The sequence below is a fragment of the Vidua chalybeata genome, chromosome 5, assembly GCF_026979565.1.
Source record: "Vidua chalybeata isolate OUT-0048 chromosome 5, bVidCha1 merged haplotype, whole genome shotgun sequence".
NCBI classification, from domain to species: Eukaryota; Metazoa; Chordata; class Aves; order Passeriformes; family Viduidae; genus Vidua; species Vidua chalybeata.
In genome coordinates, this window is record NC_071534.1 from 10,525,324 (window position 1) to 10,549,803 (window position 24,480).

Genomic DNA, 24,480 nt, shown 5'->3' on the forward strand with positions numbered 1-24,480 from the left:
CATGTATAACAAATATAAAACTAATATAATTAAGAACATGCTCTTCATCTTTATTCTTCTGGTAAAATTGTGACAGTGACTAAAGCCTATAGTCTTTCATCCATCCTTTAGCTGAGACCTTTGCCAAAAATTGAAAATTTAGTTAAAAATAGTAATTCTCTTAAAAAACATTAAGTGATTTGTCTGGGACAAGTCTCAATATGTATTGACAGCTTTGTATTGAGTACAATAAATTGTTCCAAATTTGACCCAAAATAAATAGCAACTCTCAGGCAGCAACTGTAGAACAAAATCAAAAGCCAGGATGAAACAACTGCTGTCCAGGGCTGGCATTATCCAGTACAGTTCTACCCCAACACCTGGACAGCTGAAGGGACAAGCAGTTAAAAAGCTGCTTTCAACTGACGTCTCATCCTGGCTTTCATTGTGCAAAGCTTGTGTTCTGTACTTAACTGAGTAGAAAATACATTTATTTCAGAAATAAACTTATAGGGGGAAAGAAAAGCAGGACAAAAAACTGAGTAAGGCCATATATTTGCAGCCCACATTCCAGGTAGCAAGAGATCTGAGCACCCTGTGCCCTAAAAACTGTTCTCTGTTCATCTGAGCCAGCTCGACAGAGATTGTACCATCAGCTGGTACCAGTGGCAGTAACCAGTCAGTATTTTGGCAAGATCAACCCAAAATCTTAATAGAGGATTGCATTTATCCCTCATTTCTGGTAATCCTGAGAAAACAGTTTTCTAAGATGTATGACTTGGTATCAAAGCTTCATACAAAATGGGAATGGGCGCATTGTTCAATCAAAATAATCTTCTATATCAATATCTGGATTTAGGAGATCTTCACCATAAGCTGAAAGATCCATTTGATTTAGAATTAAGTTTTCAAAGGTTTCTTCCAAGTCCGTTTCACCAATGAGCACAGCTCCCATCATTCGGCCGTTCTGCATCACCACTTTCACGTACTCGTGGCCCTTGGTACATCTCAGCATCAGCTCGTGGTCTGAGCCCAAGCCCTGGGCATTGTACCTTCCCAAAACCACCACCTAGCAGAAGGAAAAGGGAAAAGCTCTCATAAGAACGTTGCAGTGCCTTTTAGCATTTCTGCTGCTAACAGTTCTCAGCCTCAAAAGTGATGCAAACAGGGAAATATTTGTTCCTAGGGTCCCTCCCCCCCATCCCTGGCTAGCAAACACACAATGGACTCAAGAATCTTCCCCCTGAAATATCATACAGGTTAGTACAAATGGAGAAAATCTAAGCTAGGATTAATTACTATATAAAGGAACCTATTTTCTCAAAGCATCTGCTCAGTGTCAGCGAGTGAATATAAGCAAGCAGTATGTGTTACTCAGTGGTTTACAACTATCAGATTGTACTCACCTTGTAATTGAAAAATTTTGTAATGTGAGCAAATAGTTCAAAGCTGAAATCCATATCAATAGATTCCCCTAAAGCATCTGCTGCCATGCACTTTGCTGCATACCATCCCATCTGCCGAGCTTGGGTCCACAGCCTCATCTGGAAGAGAAAATTGGGAAGATTTAAGTCATGAGACCATCACTGTGCCATGACCACACTCACTGCAGTGAGTACTCAAACAAATACTCAAAACAAATACTTTGTTTTTAATACTCAGAAGGGCTGGCCAGCTTGGTTTCCAGCCACCTCCACAAAATTCCATCACCAACCCCCCAGGACTATCCGCTGGCTTAACCTTTCCCTCCTTGGTGCGTAACTCCCCTTGGGTCACACGTGCGAGGATGTACCTGGTGCCACACGGGGCTGGGCTCCCACGCTGCTGTGCAGATATCTCCAGCTGCAAACACATCTGGCAGCGACGTGTGCATGTGCTTGTCTACCTTCAGTCCTCCATCTTCACCCACAGCAAACTGAAGGAGTTCACACATCAGCAATGAAACAAGTCAGCAAGGTATCCAACTCCCTCCCGCTTCAGCAATCGGCTGTTCCTTTATCATTTACCATGAGACTACGCTGAGTGGCAAGAGCTCCATGGAAGGTACAAGGCATTACTGTTACTATTATTTCTAGAGCACAGCACAGGTTTTTAAGACTATTACTGATACCTAGGCAGGGAAGTCACAGGGCTTGCCAAATTCCAAATCACACTGTGTGTTACAGGATACCCAGTCTTAAGAGATGACTTTTCTTGCCAAGGCAAGAAAATACCATTGCAAAAACTTAATTCCTGATCTAAGCTTATAGCATAGGCCTGGAAATTTCTCATGGCTCAACAACAGATCTGTTTTCAGCATTTCCTTCTTTAACCAGAGCACAGCCTTTTACTTCCTAATCAGATGGCACCACTTAACCTGAAATACCACAACATTCTGGTTTTGTATGGGATCATTTTTTGGTAGTAGCTTGTATGGGGCTATTTGTTGGATTTGTGATGAAAACAGTGTTAATAACTCAGGGATGTTTAGTTGTTGCTGAGCAGGCACTGAACACAGAAAAAAAAGGATCTTGAGGTGTGGAAATTCACATGGCAGTTATGAACTCTGGAATCACTATCCACATTTGGGTGCTGACTTCTCTCAATGAACATGAGCGCCTTGACAGCTCAGTGTCCCAGATGAAAAGTACTGGAAATAGTTGCTTCCTTTCCAGGAGCAAATGTCAAGATTAGTAAGGTAAGACTATGGTACAGAACTAACATGGAAATTCTATATTTTTGCCACATTAGCCAATTATACAGATGCTTTTCTCTCTCTGCATAGGCTTAATACTGCATATGTACTGCATATAAACACCTGGGGAACAACATAATAAACCAAGACCAAAAATCAAATACACCTGTATCATGTTGGATATCTCACTATCAACATAACCTGCCTTATTTTGAGATGGTGCACAGTATTTAAATCTTTAGCAATCCATGTTTCATATCAGAACACAAGCATAAACCAGCTGAAGAGGTTTCTTTAACCTTATTTGAAAAGCTTCAAAAGAAACCAATATACTTACATTATTGCCATCCAGAAATGGTTCAACATTTGGCACAACTCCAGTTGCACTGACAATGAAATTGCATCCATAAATTTTTCCATTAGTTAATTCCACATATACAGGCCACAGAACTGAAAAAGGGGAAAATTTTGCCCCAAGAATGTAACCAACTTGAAGTTATTTTATTAATTATGTCTTATGATAAGATATGAAAGGAAAACAAAACCTACAAAACCTTTGAAGTAACTGAATTGGTAAAGAAAGATTAAAAATGAAAAAATTATCAGGATTACCTATAACTTTTCTTACCATCGCTCAGAACTAGAGAAAAAAATTTTTTTGGATGTCAGCTCCAATTCCTACTAATAACTTTCTTCAGAATTTTCCTAAATTAAAGCCCTCTATGTCCTGTGGGATGTTCTCTCAAGTATGCAGTTGCCAAATATTCTTTTATGTAGAAATTTACAGATGCACAGAAGTGCCTCAAAAGCAAAAAGAATGGCACAGATTTGACTTGTGCTGAAAGTAACTGATTACTAAAATAGTATTTTAAATATTCATTTTAATTAGGTGGAAATTAAAGGCATAATTATTCATTTTTTAAAAAGGGAATATTTTCCTCTACTTGGAAGGTTTATTTCAGTTTTGATACAAAACATCGGTGGTTTTTTTTCTCCTGTTTTAACTTCACTATTAAAATATTTAATGGATTGTGTTAGGATGGAATATTCTGCATACAGGATTTTGGTTACTTTGTAGAAAAAAGTGACCTGTAAAATTTTGCAAATTAATTGCAGCCCATAAATTTGATTACTGTAAACTGCTAGACCTCAAATTATAGAGATAAAAGATTAATTTTTCAAAACTATTTGTTTTAAAACAGCAAACAAGATCAAACATGCTCCAGCACCGATCTATCTTCAAGGTCTTATCAGCACTGGCACTCACCCTCATCTCCTTCTACATTTTTCTCTCCTTTAGGAAAAGTCAAGGAAGTCCGCTGCAGTTGGATAAAATCTTGCTGTAAGTGTATTTTCTTTACTTCACACAGTTTTTCAATATGCACTTTATGAGAAAACTAAAGAAAAATTGACAGAATTATAAACATAATGATTAGCAATCACAAGATGGAGAATAGCAATTGATATTACTAAAGTGAACCCCCCCCCCCCCCAGTATATCCCAGCCCACTAACTGGATTCCCACACTTTCCTCATTTTGGCACAGGTTTAACCATAGCCAATGGCAATTTACCTGCTTTGTCAAGAGGTATCTGATTTCCTTGAAAGTTCCTAACAATTAGATTTTTCTGGCATGCCAGAAAACATATTCAGGTTCCCCTAAGCTTACAGGAAGAGTTCAAACCTTATCAGAACAGAATAAACTAAACTCATCTTTTCTGTCTTTCAGGATTGCAAATCCTTTGTTTTTCTATCATGAATTAAATTCTGGTAACCATAGCAAGTTTATGTTCTAAACACTGTAAAAAGAAAAAATATTCCATACCATTGACCCACATTTCAATCATATTCTGAGCTCAAGCCAGGAGTTGGAAAATTACCTGTTTCTCTAAATTCTTTTGTGAATTTGGGCATTGTTTTATTCTCCACTACACAAATACAGTTCCACAGCCTTCAACAGCCAAACCACCACTGATTAAGCTGCTAAATGTCCTAAACATCCTTTAGCTGGTCTATGACGGATCACCCTTGACAGGTCATTTTTTAAATGTAAAACAGATGCAAACACCTAACAGCTCAGGAATTCATAAATGAAAAAAAAAAAAAAAGTGAGGATTTTTGCTTTATTGCAAACTCTTCCCAGTGCTCATGCCCACAACACTCAAATAAATATGCCAGCAAGGTTATGCCCATACCTCCTTAGTCCCTTTAAGGTGTAAGCCCTCGTGCCAGTCGGGGCCTAAGGCACTGCCCAGCTTGTCAGATGCTCCTGTAGGTCTTCCTTTCTCCTCACTTCCTGAAGAAATGACATGGAGTATATCAGATTTAGTGTGCATACTTCCTTGTCTTCAGAATTCAGAACAAGAATTCTCAATTAATAGAAAAATACCATCTAGTGTAGTATCCTTATTCTTCCTGCCTGATGTCTAGAGCCATGCTCTTCTTTTTGTTATGAATTTGGTCATACATATGTTTGTGTGATGTTTGTTCAGGCAGTGCTAGTTAATTGTTGTTTCTGAGACTGCAGTTTCACTCCACCTGTGATAATGTTCTGTGTGGTTTCATCTGCTCCTCCAATATCTTACTGTGTGACAGCTACTCCCTATATAATGGTGAGTTCACATCAAAACATTACAAAAAACAGAACAAGTTCTTCAGCAGAAGGAATGCAGGGAATTAATATAAATTTGGCACAAAGGCAAGCACTTTTTTACAGCTCACAAGAAACTGTATTACATTCTGTCTGCATAAATTTGGGATGGGTTTTTATGTTGCTTTTCTACTCTGAGTTTTTGAAGAAGGAAATGTCATTAATGATAACAGTAAGCCTTATTCCAAGCTGCTAAATTGACTGATTTTAAGACTACCTTTAATATTAAATGCTGCTGCTTCAGTGTCAGGAAGCTAAACCCCATACCTTCCACTGTGTACTTGGTTCTTTTACACTCAATTGGAGTCTCTTGGCCTTCAGCAGTGAGCTTTGGAAGGAGGAATTCAGCTGCTCCTGCATCAAAGAATGTATTCCCAATGGCTTTGTCTTTGATAGCCCAGATTACTTCACAGCCTTGAATTTCATACCTGTGGGCATTTAAACAAGGGATAAAGTGACAGACTGCCTGAAAAGTATCTGTTAGCAACACAAGCAGAAGTGTGTCAAGTTTCCTTCCAGAAGCCAGAACTAGGGGAGCCAAGATTTTCCAACCTATCAATTCCATTTCTAAATATTTACATAAGGAACCCATTAAAAAAAAATCTCTTCAAGTTGACAAGTCATATTTTCTCACCAACACAACCTTGACTGAACTGGGGTAGGGGATGGGGAGCAGACCAATTTTATAATATTAATAATTTCTTCTTCCCATAATGAAAAATAAGTGCATTTCTGCCAGACTCCTGCTGTTAAAAACAAGTATTTGGATCTTGTTTGCACTATGTGGAACATGAACTGAATATTCTTGATATCTATGTGCCAAAGCTTCTTCTGGAGCTTTCCTAATTTTATGTGTCAGTAAAAACCACTATGTTGCAAAAAAAAAAATCAAAAAAACAACCCTGTAATCAGTTTTGCTACTAAATGTTCTAAGAGATAAAATTTTATAAGTCAACCATCACCCAAACTCATGTACACTAGATTTAGCATTGCATTGTTCAAGATTTTATTTGATTATGTAATTTTTTCCACTTACACTAATTCAAGGGCAATCCCACCATTTCCTACCACCACTATTCTCTCAGCTTGAGCCAAATTCTTCTGAAAAGCCTGCATTAAGAAAGGAAAAACATCAATATTCCTTCACACTGATCAACCATATCCTTTCCAGTATTTTCTTGCTCTTAGTCTTGATTTTCTCTGACTATTGCTACACATCTAGCTAGGCTGAGACCTGTAACAGAAGCTGCTGTTGAAACAATTTCAGTTTCAGTTCAGATTCTTTGAAAATGTAACTCCTTTTTTTATCCTCAAGGTCCAGCTTCATTTGATGAATGGCAGCTCCGTGTTACAGAAGAGCAGAGCTCACCCTGCCTCCTCTAATTCTGAAGACCTGTAAGCAGTGAAACTTCACCTTTGCCTTCCAAGCTTAATTTTTAGTCTATTAAGTCATTTCTCAGGTGAAAACTTTTCCACATCTTTGACTATTTCTAACTCTTTTCTGTACAAAGAGGAGAAGCTACAGTAGAACTACAAGAGAATAAAAAGTCATTCCTTCAGCAGCTTTCCAGTGTATGAAGCAGCCCTTTGTACCAGGTACCACACACGCCTTCCCAGGGAAATTTCTTTACATTTTCCAATTGGATTCTGCCAGGAGGGTGAAAAAATTATTGTTTATTCCATATTATCATGTTAGAAATAATGTGTATGAGCTATCTATAAATTTAACATAAAGTGACATTAATTTAGTGGCGTTATAAGGCTGTTTTTCTGCTAGTGAAAATGTTCCTATTTAAGAATATATAATAACAAACATTATTTTCTGTTTCTCCATTTCACTCCACAATAATTCTGGTATTTTGCACAAGATGCAGGTATATATTACACATTTTTAAGTCCCAAACACATTTACCTGTGCACTGTCAGTGTCCCGGATTCCTAACACATACGGGTTCCCTTCAACAATTAATTTTGGTTTGGCTCCAGCACACAGGCAAAGTTTTTCATATATATATTCTTTCCCATCTTCAGTGTAAATTTTCTGTTAACAGTGAAGAGAGAAGAAAAATCAATTCACTTAAGAGAATTTATCTAAATCAAGACATCTAAGAGCACATCAGCTTTCTCTTTCTGTAATGTCACAGTAATTTTCAGATATTAAAAACTGTAAGGGGCTTCTTAAGGAACAAGGCTTCATACTCTTCCTGACTGTGTGTCATTTATTCCCACCACACTTGCCACAAATAAGTGACCAATAAAATGGGAAGTGTACACGGTGCACTCGAATGAGTTTACTCATTTAGCAAGATGAAGTTTACCACTTGGTGGCACTTAGTACTTACTGGCTGTGCCAAAAGACTTCTGTGTTTTCTACGTGACAAATGTCCCTCAGGCCCCAGGAACAGAACTATGCACTGCTGTACATTAGCAATTGAGAATCTCATTCAAACATTTCAACAGCAATTGCTGTGCTCTGAGTTAACCAGGCACAGGATAGGACATAGTTTAGAAATCTCTTCTTTGCTGAAGAAAAAGTGGAGGCACTAAACAAGCTATGTCATTCTGAGAAAGACCTTAATTTTTAACATTTTATGACATTATTTGGTGTTCTGCAATCTAGAAGCTGCATAGTTTAAAGTGGTTTTGGGCAAAAGAGCCTCCAAATCCACATAGATTAATTATTTGTGTCCACCAAGACCTATACTAAAACACTACCCTAGTAATGCTATAAGAAAACAACTGGATTCAGAATGTTAGCAGAATCTACCTGGAACTACATCTCCAAACCTTAAAAGTGAGCAAAAGCAGTTTGGGATGTGAATGTGAGTTTCTTATACATGCTGAAGTGAAAAATAACATGTTGACACAGAGCTAACAAGGGTGTGTACATGCTGTCCATTGCTCATATTTGCAATGTATTTCCTGCTAAACAGAAGGAAGAAAAAGTGGAAATGTTGGTTCTTTCAAGATTTTTTTTTGTCCTCTGTATATATTTCTACTAGAAAGACAGTGTAAAGCAGTAAGTGAAATTAGAATTAGGAAATATTTTCTTGTAATTTTGGTAACTTATCAATTCAATAACCAAAATGTTCTTGAACAAAATTTCTCACCCAAAACATTCAGCTACTTCTTATTTTTATATACATAATTTGAAAAACCAAATAAAAAAGAGAACCTTAGCTTACATGTTCATCACTTTTCAACTGTTTTACTCCAGACTGTATAACTCTAATATTGGGATATCGTTTTTCTAATAGGGAACTTGGTTGCTCTTCAACATCAAATTCCTCAAGTGTTTTGGAGACCTGTAGGAGAAAGAGGAGTATTTAAAAATATGGATCATTTATCCATTTCTTTTTCTAAAGCTTTTGACAGAGGTGCTGTGTTCATTTATAGTAAAAAAGTCACAACATAAAGCCCATATTGTCTGAAAATGTGTTATCATGTAACTGCTAAAAGTTTCTTTTTCAATACAGAATCTTTTCATGCCTGTTCCTGGTTGAAGAGTCAAAGTACTACATGTTAATCCTAAAGATAGAGATTAAGCAGAAATGGAGAACCCTGGCAGTTGCTCTAATTGCTACAATGTTTTATTCCATGAAGAAGTGTATTATCAGAGTTGTTAACACTGCTTTTTCATTTATGCGAGGTAATGTTAAAATCCTGGTTTTTCTCTTTTTTTGTAACTTTGATAAAATAACTCATCCAGAGCCACTACCGGATATTTCAGAGACCTAGGGGGGAGATGGACAACATCAAATAGAAAACAAGCATAAACCAAATTAAAACCCCAGAGAGGCAAGCCAGAACTTGAAAAACATTCAAATGATGATGCCAATTTTGTTTTTTATCCAAAAGAGAGTGCCTGCATGGAAACATCCAGGCCTGCTACTTTATTGAATATTCAGAGTTTGGAACACAGCTAGGAGCCAGAAGCCACACCATGCTTGCAATTCAGAGAGAAATTAAGATGCTCATGTCCAAAACTTAGATGCTTCTGCCTTCTAGTAGTGCTGAGCTGTTCCCTTATTTTTCAGATATGTAAATTTCTGCTGATGTGAATTACAGACTTTACATCTCTGTGCTGTGCAAATGTCTCTACTGGACACTCAGCACTTTCAGAAAGCATTCTGTAGTTGGATGTTCCTCCAACAGTCCCACAGAGGGCGCTCAGACTCAGCTTCATGACCCTACTAACCACAAATCTGAATTCATGCACGCATTTGAATTTCTTTTTCAAACCAGCAGGAAAGATGTCACTGAATCAGCAGCTGCTGGAGTAGACAAAGCTCAAAACAATTCCCCAAAAGGCTATCCCTTCTTTTGCTACTTTTCAGAAGGCTGTTTCTGCCCCAAATTCAAACATGAGCAAGACTATGATACCATTTCAGTGCTTCTGAAAGGTCACTCACTAATAAAGCAGTGAAATAAAGCTTCAGTAAACACACTTCAGCCATGTAATTAACTGGTTTAACCTTTGCCTGAATGGTGTGAATATATTCACCAATTACTAATCACTGTAAAATAGCTCGTCAGTCTTACTAACACCACTGCAATCACACTAATATGAAAACAAGCTCAAAGTCATGAGCATCTTCACCACTGGTTCTAAATTATCTGCACAAATAAACTTTGAACATGCCTTACTGTAAGAAAAATCAAGTCTCTCTTACCTGCTTGAAATTAGTTACAGCTTTTATAACTGGGGAAGCTGTCACTAAAAAAATGTCTTCTGATGGGAATTCTGCAGCCAGCTTGTAAAGAAACAGAAACCATGATGAGAGTCATCATCAGACTTAACACAGTAAAACTACTGGTGAAAAGCAGTGTGTTAATACATTACTGTGATTTTGTAGAATCTTATTGAAAAAGCACTACTTCAGGCTAACACAAGGATAAGGACTGAAGAGAATTTGGTGACACAACATTTATTTCAATCACACATAAATATACCTTCAAGAACTGCAGCCGTAGTGTAAAGGACTATTGTCACAAAATTCCAAAGGCCATCTGATGGATCAGACTGTGATCGTGTGATTTCTGGAGACACCCAGTTGGTGGATACACATTTTCTTACTGCACAGCAGTGACTAATTCTTTCAGGTTTCATTTTCACAGAGGAAATGCTGATTTCTCCTGGACATTTTATACCCTGTCTAGTAAACTGATCATCTTCAGGGTGCTAGTAAGCAATGCAAGACTTATGAAGCCCCAAGGCAAAGGGAAGAGCTCCCGTTTTAAATGTGCACTGCTCAGCAAGGTGACAGACAGACCAAGAGAAGTGGTGCTCTCGGGGGGGAAGGGATGCCAACCAGAGGGACCCTGACATCACTAGAGAACACGTGCCTCCAAAACACAGTCTGTATGCTGCTCTGCAGCCCTAACAGATAAAACAGTCCTCAGCAAACTAACAGCCACATAATGTCATTCTACAGGTGCAAAACTACCTCCAGTAACTGTTACTTTAAAACCATCAAAAAACCTTGAGACCAAGAAACAGATGAATTTATTTTTAAAGCTTGGCTCACAGAGAGCTGGATGAGGTATACAGCTCTAAAACAGGGAGCCTATAAAAACTGAGGAGCACTAATAAAAAGGAGCACATCACAGCAGCCTACAGCCCGTCTGCAGCACAGTCCTTTAGAATAATTCCTGCAGGGATCCTGAATCCCTGACCTCTGGACCAGAGACCCAGCTTTCTGCAGCTACGAATAACTGTAACTCTCTTTACTTAGCGTTTCATGAATTGCTTCAAAATAACCGTATCAACTTTGAACCTCTGGAGAAGTACTTCTACACAGAAAAAACATCCTTACATTACAGCACTGCTGCCCTGGGGCTGCGCTTGGCTTGTGTTTTCTCCAGCGAGACAAATTATTTTTAAGAAACAGAGATCAGGGGAGTGTAGGGCAGATTATGGAAGTACTACATGCGAATATTTATGCAATTACAGTGTAGATCTGTTTCGATGACCGTGCACAAGCGCGGGCAGCGGGGCGCTTCCAGCCGCTCTCAGCCGGTGCAGGCGGCAGCACAGGGCCGCCAGGGGCCCGGCACACCGAGGCTCCCCCGGCCCGTGGGGAGCCTCCCGCACCCCTGCGGACAATTCCCGGCTGGCGAGGAGCGGGGCAAGGAAGGGAGAGCCGCGGCCCCGTTACCTTCTCGGCGCAGGTGACCCCCGCGATGCCGCCGCCCACCACGGCGAACCGGCCCCGCGCCGCGCCGCCGGGCCCCGCCATCGCCCCGCCCGGCACGGCCCCGCTGCGCCTCTCCCGGCCGCGGCGGCTCCGCCTACGGCGAGCAGGAGCGCCACAACTTCCTCTCCTCCCGCGGGCACGAGTGGTCCCGTATGCAGCCGCCCCGAAGCGGCCTTTCCCCGCCGGCTTGGTATTTCGGTACCGTGTGTGTACCACCTGCTGTACGGCTCTGTGCAAACGACGGGGTCAGACCCCGTCTGGCACCCATTCCGGGATCGAGCCGTATGCCAGTCCAGGTTTCCTCCCATTCCGTGTTCCGGCTTAATCCGGTCCGGGTTTTCCCCCATTCCGTGTTCCGATCAAATCCAGTCCCGGTTTTTCCCCATTCCCTACTCCAGGGAATCCAGTCCGGGTTTTCCCCCACGCCATACCCCGGGCACGCTCTGTAGCAGCAATCCCTATAAATTCCATACAAATCCCAATAAATTCCATTTTTTTTTCCTCGGATTTTTTCCATATTAGGCAGCTTCATATGTAATATGAACAGCAGCAAGGCTTGCTCCATTTATTGAGTGAGACTCAGAGTGGGATTTAGTAAAATTCCTGCGAAAATCAGTGTCCAGGGCAGCCCCAGGTGCGGTCAGTGAGGATGAGGAGGGGCAGGGCAGCCCCAGGTGAGGTCAGTGAGGATGAGGAGGGGGTGAAGCAGCCCCAGGTGAGGTCAGTGAGGATGAGGAGGGGGTGAAGCAGCCTCAGGTGCGGTCAGTGAGGATGAGGAGGGGCAGGGCAGTCCCTGTGCCCCAGGGGAGCGCAGGAGAGGGAGCAGCACACCTGAGCAGGTGGGGGTTCAGGGGAGCTCTCTCTTCTTTCTCTTTTCAAATTCATCTTTCCAGTTCTATCCCAGTGCCTTCAGATCCGTCAAAGTGCCCTCGGTCCCATCCCAGTGACCCCAGAGAAAAGAGGTGTTTAAGGGGAAAACCTTTTCCATTATTGGCTGTGTTTAAATTGGAGGAGATTCCCCTTCCCCGTGATTTTAAGGGCATCATTTGAAGGAAAATCTCTCTTTTCCACGACTTAGCTGCCCATCAGCTGATGGGCAATTGTTATTTTCTAGTTTAACGGGAAGGAGAAAACCTTTATGATGCCATTTTATGGGCTTGAGTTGAGGGCAAACTCCCCATTTTCATCATCTTAAGGTTTAAATTGCAAGTGAATCCCTCTTATCCCTTGGCTTTAAGAGTTTAAATTGAGGGAAAATTCCCATTTTTCTGACATTTAAAGTGTTTCAATAGGAGGGGAAAGAGAGAGAGAGAAAATAGAAGGAAATGAGAAGTGGAAAAGGTCAGGAAGGAGATGAAAAAGGACATGAAAGGTGAGGGGGAAAAGGGTGGGAAACACGAGGTGGAAAAGGGCAGGAAATGTGAGTGAAAAAAGGATGAGAAACACAAGTGAAAAGCTAAAATTGTTTCCACTGTCTGGCAGTAGGGATAAAGGCAAAGCTTTACTCTTCAAATTCTGTGCAGCCTCTAATAGCACTGCTGGCCAGTTATGGGGAGTGAGAGAGGGGAGCTGTGCATGCATCTCTCCTCTCAAAAAGGCATTGATCCCATTGGATCAACTTCTCTGAGCTGAATGGTATTTCACATACTCTGTGTCCTCCATGCTTGAGTGTATATATATATATATATATATATATATATATATACACATATATACATACATATATACATACATGTGTATATATATATATGTGTGTGTGTGTGTGGAGAGAGTAAAAAAAGCAGATAGTAAAAAATAGTAATATTTTTATTTTATTATTTTATATATTATTATATTTATTATTACTTTATAATTTATATTTACATTTTATATAAAACAATATATTCTATATTTTTATTTTTATATTTAATTATATTATTATTTGTTATGATTTTATTATATTTATTATTATTATATGTAAAATACTATATATTATTATATATAGCATTATATATTATAATATAATTATATTATCTATTTTATGATTATAATATAAATTAAACATATATAATGCCATATATTATTATATTTCGTGTTATATACTCTACTATATACATATTAAATATATAGTATATATTGTAATCTTATATAAATATCAAATATATATTATATATAAATCTATAATATTATATATATTAATATATATGTAGATAGTAAACATATGAGTGTAAAAACATGCCTGTATTTTTTATTTATACCTACACTTCATATATATATATATATAAAGATATATAACCTATATCAATATGGATGTCCACAGAAGTGTTGTTATGCTATAATAATAGTTAATGTTGATATGCTATAATAATAATAATTAATGAAATTAATAGTTGAAATTTACATGCTGATAGAAGGGAATGAAATAAAGTAAAAAGTGGGCATGGGACCCCCGCCCCCCCCCCCCACCTCCCAAAAGTGCTGAAGGGGCTTTGGCATGGCTGGGGAGGGGATGATCTAGAGGGCAGGGGATGTCAAGGGTGGGGTGTTGATGCATGTGTGGTACAGGAACAACAGGGATTTATTTGGGAAAGTAAAGACACTTGTCTTGACACTGAACAGAATGTTTGTCATCTTGAAACTCATCCTGATTAAACTGTTGAAGCTGTGTATTAGTGTATGTTGGAAAAGGATGCATTTGTGTACAAACCCTTTGTGATTTTGTACTTACAGACAAATACAAGATGCAATCACTCAAATCCTGCATTTGTAATTTTACTAAAATTATAGGATGAGAGTTCAATTATTGCTCGTGTCACAACCCACCATTTGTTACAATCCAGCCTAGACGTTTTGTCAAGATTTACTGCCTACTCCCATTGCAATGAGTCTTACCTTGGCGAGGGCACTGTTGCAGCCTGGTGACCTGAGCCGGGTGCTGCAGTGAGTCAGGACAAGTGGACAAAGCCCTCCTCTGATTACAGCCACCACGATGGGGACGCTGAGCAACCTGGTGCAGGTAGCTTGGTCTGCAAGCTGCAGGTTGAGCTCTGGGTGGGAGCCAGAGACAAGAGGCCAGGAACACTTTGTTCAACAAAGGGCAAGAAAAGGTGTGGTGCCAGGAGACACAGCAGGAGCAGAGGAATCAAGGGGAGGACTTGCATGTTGTTTGGACTGTGAGAGGATAAAAGCCCACAGACCTTTGTTTGGGGTCCCTCCTCAGAGGCACCAGCTTGAGCTGTTTCTGCATTATTTTGCTGTGAAGAAATGGCTTTATGGAATGAGAGACAGCTGAGACTCTGCTGAGGGAAATCTCAGCTTGAACTGTCACCAGATCCACTGAAAACTAGTTGAGTAACACTCCTTAACACCAATTTAAAGCTAAGAAGGGCATAATTTATTCAGGCACCTGGTTACATGGATGATAACTGCTACCTTTGTGTGCACACATGATTTTACAAGTGTGTTGCTTGCATATTACAATTTGCATGTTTTAAATGCATGTTACAATCTGGCCAATACCATAAAACCCTCCCCAAGCTCCCAAACTCAGTCCTTGTTTTGGCTATTGTTGCATTCCTGAGCCAGATGTCTTCCCCTTCTCTTTCAGCTGTCCTTGCTGACAAAGCAGATTTTGCATGCTTTATTTCTCAGCTAAGAGTTCACAGGCACAGGAGAAATTGAGTTAACCCTCATGGCTCCAATTCCCCCGTTTGAAACTTCTCTGCTTTCGTAAGATGATTTGGTAAGTTTCAATTCAATTTCTACCTCCAATCGCATACATTCTTACAAGACCACAATTGATTGTTTTGTAAACATGATCAATAGCAAGACCAATAACTACTACAATTACAATATAATAAGGGTACAATATAATTCTCTAATTATAAGAGTTTCCATTATTTTAGCCAGCCATCCTTTCAGGGACCATCCCCCTATTCCTTGGAGAATTTTATTGAACCAATTTGTTTCAGAGGCCATGTGGATAGCATTGCTGTCTTCAGCAACTGTCTTCACATTTTGTTAAGTTGTTTTTGGAGATCTTTTATGTTTGGGATGTGTACACAAGACAGTGTTCTCTATCCAGTTTTAAATACCCACAAAGCCCTTGTTCTTTGGCCAGCAATAAATCTAATACCAATCTGTTTTATAATGTCAGTTCAATGTTTGCTTATTTATAAATTGAGATCCCCTTTCATTAGCTTCAGATTGTTAGATAATCTAACTTGGCAAGTAAAAAAATGAAGTTCTGTTTTCAGAGCCATGACTCCTGGTAAAAGAAAACACTGTGGGGCCCATTCAAACATTGTGGAAGCTGAAGGTCCTGTCCATTCATGTGTCTTGCTTTACCCTACCCCAATAATGGGCTTTTCTGGGGCTTCTTTTCCAAGCTGGGCATAAGGTTAATAATCCTAAAGTAACTTGTCAGGTGCTGGGGCCAAACAGTAGTTGGATGGACCAATATCCATCTGGGGTAACCCAAACAGTGTAACCTGGGGAAGGAACTTCCAGGGACTTTACACAATTTAAGGGTTGTGGTTTCTAAAGTTTAGAACTAATTTAGCCATCCAGCTTGTGGTGCTGGACTGACTTTCACTGTTTTGTTTTTCTCCATACCTCTCTCTATTGACCCTTACTTGGGTGATTCATAGGTGTGATTCCCCAGTCTAGGCACCATCCTGCCTCCCCTAAGTGCTCTCATTGTCCTTTTAAGGGCTTTGTCCAGGTGTGAAGCTTGCTTCAGAGAATTTGACACTCCGGCAAGTCTGAGATATTTTGGGATGTTCACAATCTAGCATAAATCTATCAACCTGGCTGCTTGGCCTCCAGAGGCTGCTAAAGCAAATTCTAAAAGATGTTGGGTGAGACTATGGGAGCCTGTTGGACAATCCTTATCCCTTTGTCCTATTATTCTCCAAGTTACCAGATCTTTAAGAATACCATCTCTTTGTCACCTGCATCTTTGCTTCTCATCCATCTAGTGGGTGGCATTTGCCTTTGCTATCACCTTAGTCAGATTATTATATTGAATCACCATTGGCAGATCTATAAGGATAATTCCCCAAGGAATGTGTTCCCCTGCTGAATGGGGCACAGGGAGGCAGGCTCTAATGCTGGACAGATTGCACATTTTACCAAACCCATGGATTAAAATCAGTATTAAATTTTCTTCCACGCCCCCACCTAAAGATAACCCGGTAAATATTTAGTCTATACATTTCACTGCTCATTTACAGATGTCTTCAAGATTTTCAGCTGCAGGGATCTGGTGTTTTCCATTGGCCACTCTGAGTTGGGAGCCCTCTTAATTCAGGTGTAATATACTCAGGAGTTAATTCCTTTGACTTTCACAGCTGTTCTTTTAGTCTACAAAACTAGATAAGGTCCTTTCCATGCTCCTGAAGTGGCTCCAGTTTCCAGATCTTGATGTATACGTGATCCCCAGGCTGAAATGAATGAACTGGGGTGTCAAGGGTAAGAGGTTCTGAGGGAATGATAATCTTTTTTAGCCCATTCAAGGATTTCCCTAATGAAATTAATTATTGTACCATTTCCTGATTTCCAATCTGTTCCTTGGACCCAGGGAAGGTTGCAACAGAGTATAGTCTCCCAAATATCAACTCATATGGGCTCACCTTCAGGTTACTTTGGGGCTGTACTCAAATTTGTTACAAGGCTAGTGATAACACCTGTGGCCATTTCAAGAAAGTTTCCTGACATATTTTGCTGATTTGTCTTTTTAGGATTTGATTCATTTGCTCAACTCTTCCACTAGACTGTAGTCTCCATGGAGTGTGTAAATCCCAGTTTATACCCAACTGCCCACTAAGTTGCTGTTACACTTCAGATATAAAATGAGGTTCCCTATCAGGTGACATTCCTATAGGCTTCTTTCATGAAGAAGCAGGGAGTGATTACAAGATTGACACCCCAACAAGGAATGACAACCCCTGACTGACAGAACCATGTAAGGAGAAAACTGGGAGAAGTGAGAAGATTGACGTGTCTGAGTGGCAGAAGCTCTCGTGGTAAACAACTTGGAGCAAACCACTGTGAAGGAAAATAGAGGTACAAGGAACAAACCTAACTAACAGTAATAAAATCCCTGACTAAATCAACCCAACCTACAACACTGATATGCTCAAAACTGTCTTGAGACACAGAGCTTCAGAGACTTGCATTTACCTCAAATAAATTAATCTAGTTCTTTGATGCTGGGACAATGTAAGGCATTTGCTTATTAGAGGTAAAAAAGTCAGAATTTATGCCTAATTTTAAAACACTTTAAGGTAAGAAGTAGATCATGTACCGGCTTCCACAGTATCCTGCCAGTTTACAACACTACATCACCTCCTGTATTCACCGTAAACGGGCCTGTAGAAAAGTTTATTATTACTGAGTTTTTGTTTTCTAGTTCTTTTAGCATCTCCATTCATCTGGTAAATGTTACTCTATCAGGTAGTTCAGATGAGGAAAAAATAGGCTGTATTAGGATATCACATAGAAATTCCTTATCAATTTCTTTATTCGTGGGTTAAAATGTAATGCCATACAGTTCTTAACAATTACTGACTGAAAAAAAATTATCTGCACAAAACAGAAGCAAAACTGAAGGAGACTAATTAAAAAAGCCATCTTGCTAAAACTTTTGAAATGATTACATACAGAATAATATACATATTTACATTACAAGTATATTATATAAATATAATATATATGTAATCTTGTAACCACAATAAATATCAAGGTCTTTTTTAGGCACACAGCATAGAAAAAAATGCAGAATCTGCACAATCCTTAAGATTCTTGGAGTGACTCACTCTAACATTGTTTTCACACTGAAAAAGCAAATATTTTACACAAAATATACAGCCACAGTTAATGCAGTCCCCAGTGAACAGGGAATCTCTGATCGCTTTCCTATAAGTCTACTCCTTGATTTGTCTAATACTATTGCTCTATACAGCTATTACATAAGAAAATAGTTTGCAGGTTTGTTTTTTATTCAGCTAATAGCCTAAGTAATTATCAGTGCTAATAAAATAAGTACAGCATATCTACATAAGGTATATACACGTGTTTACACAAACACAGGTTTGGTGAACTACTACTGAGCTCACCATTAATACTTGGGAGTCAACCTGAAATTCAGCAGAAAAAAATTGATTTTCAATTATATAACCTCAGAAATATTTTACAATTTGAGCGAGACCTGGGCTTCAGAAATACAAAGTTCTAAATTTAGAAGTTAATTAAAAAATCAAATTCTTGGCTATGCTGGCAGATGTAGGCTGCCATTGCATTTGAATGTTTCTTTCAGTGCAAATAAAAACTCAGAGAATTAATCCAACGTGAATTTTCTCCACCAGTACATATAGTCATGACATTTTAAAGACTGTCACTATGGAGCACCTGAGATTGCACCCTAGTAAGTGACACTGACCACTTCTCACAGCAAGGCCGTGATCAGTGAGAGAAGAAACAAACAGCACTTTTTTTCTGTGGTTACAAATCAGACTCTGGCATGTCAGGCATATCTGCCATCAGGTAGCCAATACCATAACGTCCATTGGGAGCCGTGTCCAGAGTCGGCGATCCAGTCTGTTTTCGATATATGTTTTTGCCAAAATTTGGAGATGGCACTTCACTTGGACTCTTCCCGTGAATCAGACTTGTATTATCTCCCTCCAGATTAACAGGTTCCTTTATTATCCGACCTCTTTTGTAGGATACAGATGCCAAACTACCAGCACTGTCATCGATAAGGTTGCAACGGCGTACCATGAAGACTATTGGGACTGGCAGTATGGCCAACACCATCAAAGATATACAAACTATCATTCCCCATGTTGGATAGCTGTGGAACTCTTCCATAGCCTGAGAAACACGATAGAAAAACGATTAATACGTCTTTACCAGAAAAATAACAAAAACCTGCAGTCCTCATTGAGGTCTGCAGTTTTCAAGCACATACTCCACGGCACTCAGTGTGGGCATCACTACGGATCTCAAATTTGAAGAGTCATGGAGATGTAGGATTGCTATCTTTCAGCCAGTGAGCAGGACTAAAACACTGCTGAACAGTTTCTGAGAGCACTTCAGCAGCACACAAATGAAGATTTTCACCTTAGGCTTTCTGCTACATTTCTCTGTAGTTTTCTGATCCTTTAAAGAATGTCCAGAACAGACAAGTGTGAAGGGGTTATCTGTAACTGTGCCTGGAAAATTAGCCCTTGTTCTGTAAGCTAATAGCTGGTCTAGACAGGAACCATCTCAGTTACTGCACTTTGCATAAACATCAGGTAAACTGTAATGCTGGGGCACTACTATACCCCACACCTCTACTGCATCCATGGCCAACAGGCTCTGCTTGCCTGCACACGGAAAGGAAATTTTGTATGGAGAAAGGAATGGCATATTGGTATACTAAGGTATTTCTCTTCCTAATTTTTGAGGGCAAGAATCAGATGTAACAAGAGCATTTTTTCTGAGCATCATGTAGTTGCCTGGATAGAGGCAGGCATACTATCTACCAATAGTAAAGCCAACCTCCTGTGTTCATCCTTTACCTGTGTTTGCTGTGACTTCCCCCCATGGCTAATTTAGGAAAGTTTCGTTAGATGAATGTCTCTGACATTTTCTCTCTATATATTTTGCATTAAAAGCCTGTAAAAATAGCTGAGGGCTCATGAGCCTACAACTAGCTGAAGTCTTCAGAGTTCCCTTGACTGAATCTCTTTTTGAAGTCAAAGCTCAGAACTGTCTTGCCACTCACCCTGATAAGTTATTATCAGAGACAGGTTTTAATACAGCTGCTACCTACATTGTGATATGTGTTCCCAAAGGGAAAAAATCACGGCACATAAAAAACCTGATGTGATATCTGAAATTATTTATGCAGTTATCATCTGTTTTCTGCAGTAAAATAAGATTTAATAAATGTGTACAACCTCTTCCATCATTAAGAGTTTCTTTATCGTATGTTACAAATTAAAAGTCACCCAGAGCATACAGGTTTGTGTCAATCAGTTATATTTTAAAGCAGAACTACTTAAAATTAAAAAACGGTTGGTTTTACATCAAAGTTACTTGAGATAAAAGCAACCATGCCATTATTTATACTGATTTTGAATTTCTAATTGTAATTTTTTTGTCTCTATGATGATGATGGTATCATATATACACACAAACCCTACATATACACATACATACTGTATACATACCGTATCTTCTATCCAAGCATTGTAACCAGGAGGACTTAATCCCATTTGGACAATGCTAGCTACCAGCAAACATAACAATACAAATGGTGAAACATACTTCCACATGTAGTAATAATACTGGCTTGGAGAAAACCCCAGCATATCCTTCAGGTCCTCCATAAATCTGTGAAGGGATTAAAATGTTACTGTTAGTGTAGACACTGAGATTTTGAGCGCTATAATTGATACATAGCATCCAAACTGAGGAAATCAACACACTGGAAAAAATGTGTATATAGAAATAGCTGTAGTTTAAATTACTTGATGGGCTGAAAAATAGAACTTATACTAGTAGTTCAGACCAGATGAACAAAAGGAATCCCTGCACAGTGCAGTGAATTAGTAAGCTGCTTGCTGGACTGTGCTGGAAGATATTTAAACTCACTTTTATAAGATTCTTTTTTACATTTTCCTGTATTGTCTACTGGGTTGTTTTCCAACACATCTTACAGATTGTGCAATATTAATTTTGAATCCACACATGTGCTGCAGTCTAAAAAACCAACTTTATGCATAAGCTATGGTTTGCATCATATAAGCTGCTGAAATAAGACTTTGCCAAGCTATAAAACTGCCTCCTTTCTCCTCAAAAATTTAACAGGAACAAAACTCCTATTTTTGTACTCATGATGGAGTACATGGTTCTAGAGCCGGTAGAAACAGAGAATTATTTTAGAAATAATTCCTGTGGAGTGTGCACAAGCAATGATTGTTTTAACTCCCTTGTGGTCCCACTCCCTTTTGAAATGTGCATCTCAAAAAAGCTCTTCTAGAAGGATGTTTTCCAAGCAGTTACACATGTGAAGTTTCTGTCATGTAAACTCTCAGAAAAATATTTTAACTACACAGCTTGAGGCATTCTATTGTTTGTTTACACTGAAATAAAACACATCATTAAAAGGAAGCTGAATTTTAAAATGGATCATGCCCTCTATAGGTAGCCTTCTCTTTCTGAGATCTCCAGTACTTCTTCCAGTTGAACATGAATCTGTTATCCTTACTTTAAACTAGTCTTCCTACTCATCCTCTTCGAAAAGTCTCCTTTAGCTCAAGCTCCTTATAGCACTGATTCCAGTGTGGGAGATTTTCCTTCCTGGCTACAGAAATCCACATGTTGTCTCTTTTCTATAGCATCCTTTGGATGCTATGCTATGGTTTCCTACCATGCGATCAAAGACTTAACGTCTAATAATTAGACATTTATACAGAACCTTATCTACAGGGAACCCTTGGTACTATCACAGGCAATGGCAACCTGAGGTCGTTGATACTGACAGTTTTTGCAGACTGAATTGCTAGGTTCCTGAAGGATATTCTGCAGAAACATACATCAGAAGAAATACGAGGAGTACTCCAGAGGGAATACTCGGGTGGTCATTATAAATGAGAAACTTGGCTGTTAACTTTTTACTGTATCCTGTCAGAACCCCTTCTGAAAACATGAATTGCCTGCACTGTGAGTCATAAGCAAAGAATTACCATATTTTAGCTATGCCTAAACATCAATTCCTCACAGGTAAGCTGCTGACTTTTGGCATGGCTACTTCCATTCACAGTGGAGCTTGGACATTACCAACCTTATAACCTGATAAATCATCTGATTTATCTTTTGGTTGCATGTGTAAAATAATCTACATGGTATTTTTATATCTAAATGATTAATTATAGCATTATATATGTGGTCCAAGCTGGAATTCTCCCTTCAACAAGCAAGTAGACCAAGTACTACTTGCATAGACCAGAAACAATGTCTGGAAACCGTAAAATTAAATTTTCTTATAGTTTTGTTTCATTGTGACAAATGATTGGCTGATTACTCAGATCAGACAAGTGAAAAGTCAAATGAAATCCCACCCATTCTATGTCACACTTCTTCTTCATGCAAAGGAATTGCAGACATTTTAATTACTACAACATGTTAGAACAGCACGTTCTGTTTAACCTGTGCATGGCACACGTTATTTTTGATACAAATTCTTCTATTCCTTAAGCATGGCATATACTGATCTCACTTACTGAACACATTCTGCTGCTTTTGGATATAAAATGAATTCAACAAAAGAAAGGGGAAAAAAAAAAAAAAAAAGGGGGATTTATGGTCATTCCTCCTCACCCACCCCCAACAGGTCACTTCACTTCATTGTCAGCTGTGCTGCTTCCAAGTAAGCTTTGACTCTGGTTTTGCTATCATCTCCTCTCTCACAACTAATGTAAAAAATAATTAATTGCTATAACACCCCAAACTAAATTTAGTTCATAAATTGAAACGTTTTTCTTTTTACTGCCATTAGAGCTTGCTTTGTTTCTTTCTGAGGCTGGCTGGAGTGCTGCACTGAAGTGCTCATCCTCATCTGTTGCTTAGACCATGGTTATTTCTGAAATCTTTTTCTTGATGTCTTTGTTGATACAAATTCCCTATACTTTTCTATCTAGACTCCTTTCTAAATCTTTGATTTTGTCTCCTTTACTGCATTCTCTTGTTTTTGGACCTCTTGGGTCCAAATCATTCTTTGGGTTTCAGTACACTGTTCTGATGTAGTGTGTCTTGCTCCAAATCTATTCTTAATAACAGACTAGATTCTGGACCAGATTGTCATGCTTTCTAATTACTTGTATTTCTGTGTATAATGCAAATGCTTCATACAATTTAATTAAAATAGTAATAATTATTGTAAAGAATAGTGTTGATATGGACAGGGAGATACATTTCCTTCACTTACTTGTCTATTCCATAAATTCGGATGACTGCAATATTCTCCAAAATGACCACGATAAGCAGGGGCAGAGTAGCTGAGTAGTCATCAAACATTGTCACAAAATAATTTCCAGAGCGCTGCACAAAGATCAGGCCAATAAAAAATGCTACCAAGCAGCAGATGACTGGAATAAAGGACAGAAATGTGAGTTATAACTAAAACAAAGTTCCATGGAAAAGAGGAATTAATGCATGATTTCATAAAAGTAAAGTTGGTAACATTTTACTGTTTAGGGGGGTCTCAATTTTAAGAATATTAGTAATCCTACCTCTTTCCTACAAAACAGAGAAGTTATGAAATTAGAATTACTAGAATCACCATATCACAGCAGTCCTGATTAAGCAGCAGAGATTAATCAAGTGACTATTTCTCACTAAACGTAATGTAAAATCAACCAGTAGGCAAAACATCATACATCATGTTAACTGGTCACCAGCTCACTTTTTGGACTTCAGAAATGAAAATAACTTAGAAGTGAAAATATGAGGGGAAAAAAATAATACAAAGAAGTTTCTATGATTCTAAAAAGACTATGATTCTAAAAAATACAAAGGCTCAATAGACTGCTCCTAAAAGACCATTCACAGCATAAAGGTCTACTAGGATCTGTCTAAATGACTTTGTACATTAAGCAACATTTCTATCCCTTCTTTAGAGACAATCCAAAATACATGTCTTGAAAGGTTGATCCTGCATAATGGATCTCAATACAATTTTCTCCAGTTAAATTCGTCAGTAACAGGACTTAATGCTTAAGTAAGTTAAATTTCAATAAATCCTGGAATCAGTTGCAGGCTGAGCATCAGTAAGACTGATTCTTACAGTTTAAGCAGTTTAATCTGAGTCAAAATATAAAATATCTTTACAGAATACACCCATTGCATGAATCCAAGATAGTAAATTACTATTGATTATAGCACTGAAAGCAAGACAATGACACTGTTTCAAATACGGTGGTAGAAGTCTAATCACTTTCTTGAACCTT

The 24,480-nt window shown here is 38.8% G+C and overlaps 2 protein-coding genes and 1 long non-coding RNA gene across 3 annotated transcripts in view; 1 reads left to right on the forward strand and 2 right to left on the reverse strand.

Annotated features, from left to right (window-relative positions):
• Window positions 1–517: 517 nt before the first annotated feature.
• On the reverse strand, window positions 518–11,567 carry PYROXD1 (pyridine nucleotide-disulphide oxidoreductase domain 1). The gene is made up of 12 exons (XM_053942936.1): window positions 11,462–11,567; window positions 9,977–10,057; window positions 8,489–8,608; window positions 7,216–7,344; window positions 6,340–6,413; window positions 5,571–5,731; window positions 4,849–4,949; window positions 3,921–4,050; window positions 2,991–3,103; window positions 1,772–1,894; window positions 1,386–1,523; window positions 518–1,048 (listed from the first exon to the last, which is right to left on the reverse strand). The coding sequence occupies exons 1-12, from the start codon at window positions 11,540–11,542 to the stop codon at window positions 800–802; spliced, it is 1,500 nt and encodes a 499-aa protein (XP_053798911.1). The 5' UTR covers window positions 11,543–11,567; the 3' UTR covers window positions 518–799.
• On the forward strand, window positions 2,612–7,257 carry LOC128788122 (uncharacterized). Its single transcript, XR_008430955.1, has 3 exons — window positions 2,612–2,656; window positions 3,954–3,995; window positions 6,619–7,257. It is a non-coding gene; the product is annotated as an uncharacterized LOC128788122 (long non-coding RNA).
• A 6,413-nt stretch (window positions 11,568–17,980) lies between the features above and the next one.
• The window catches only part of SLC6A15 (solute carrier family 6 member 15), a 37,151-nt gene continuing 30,651 nt past the window's right edge, over window positions 17,981–24,480 (reverse strand). Inside the window, exons 10-12 of the mRNA XM_053944042.1 lie at window positions 23,460–23,619; window positions 20,701–20,863; window positions 17,981–19,354 (exon numbers count right to left, since the gene is read on the reverse strand). Coding sequence (XP_053800017.1) covers window positions 18,983–19,354; window positions 20,701–20,863; window positions 23,460–23,619 — 695 coding nt within the window. The 3' untranslated portion in view covers window positions 17,981–18,982. The remainder of the gene's footprint in view (window positions 19,355–20,700; window positions 20,864–23,459; window positions 23,620–24,480) is intronic.

Excerpts from the sequence above, each read along its gene's own strand:
- PYROXD1 (XM_053942936.1), bottom strand. The coding sequence starts at position 11,542 with ATGGCGGGGCCCGGCGGCGCGGCGCGGGGCCGGTTCGCCGTGGTGGGC. Across the intron at positions 10,058-11,461 it reads GGGTCACCTGCGCCGAGAAG|CTGGCTGCAGAATTCCCATC; the intron begins GTAACGGGGCCG and ends TTTCTTTACAAG. Across the intron at positions 4,950-5,570 it reads AACCAAGTACACAGTGGAAG|GAAGTGAGGAGAAAGGAAGA; the intron begins GTATGGGGTTTA and ends TCATTTCTTCAG.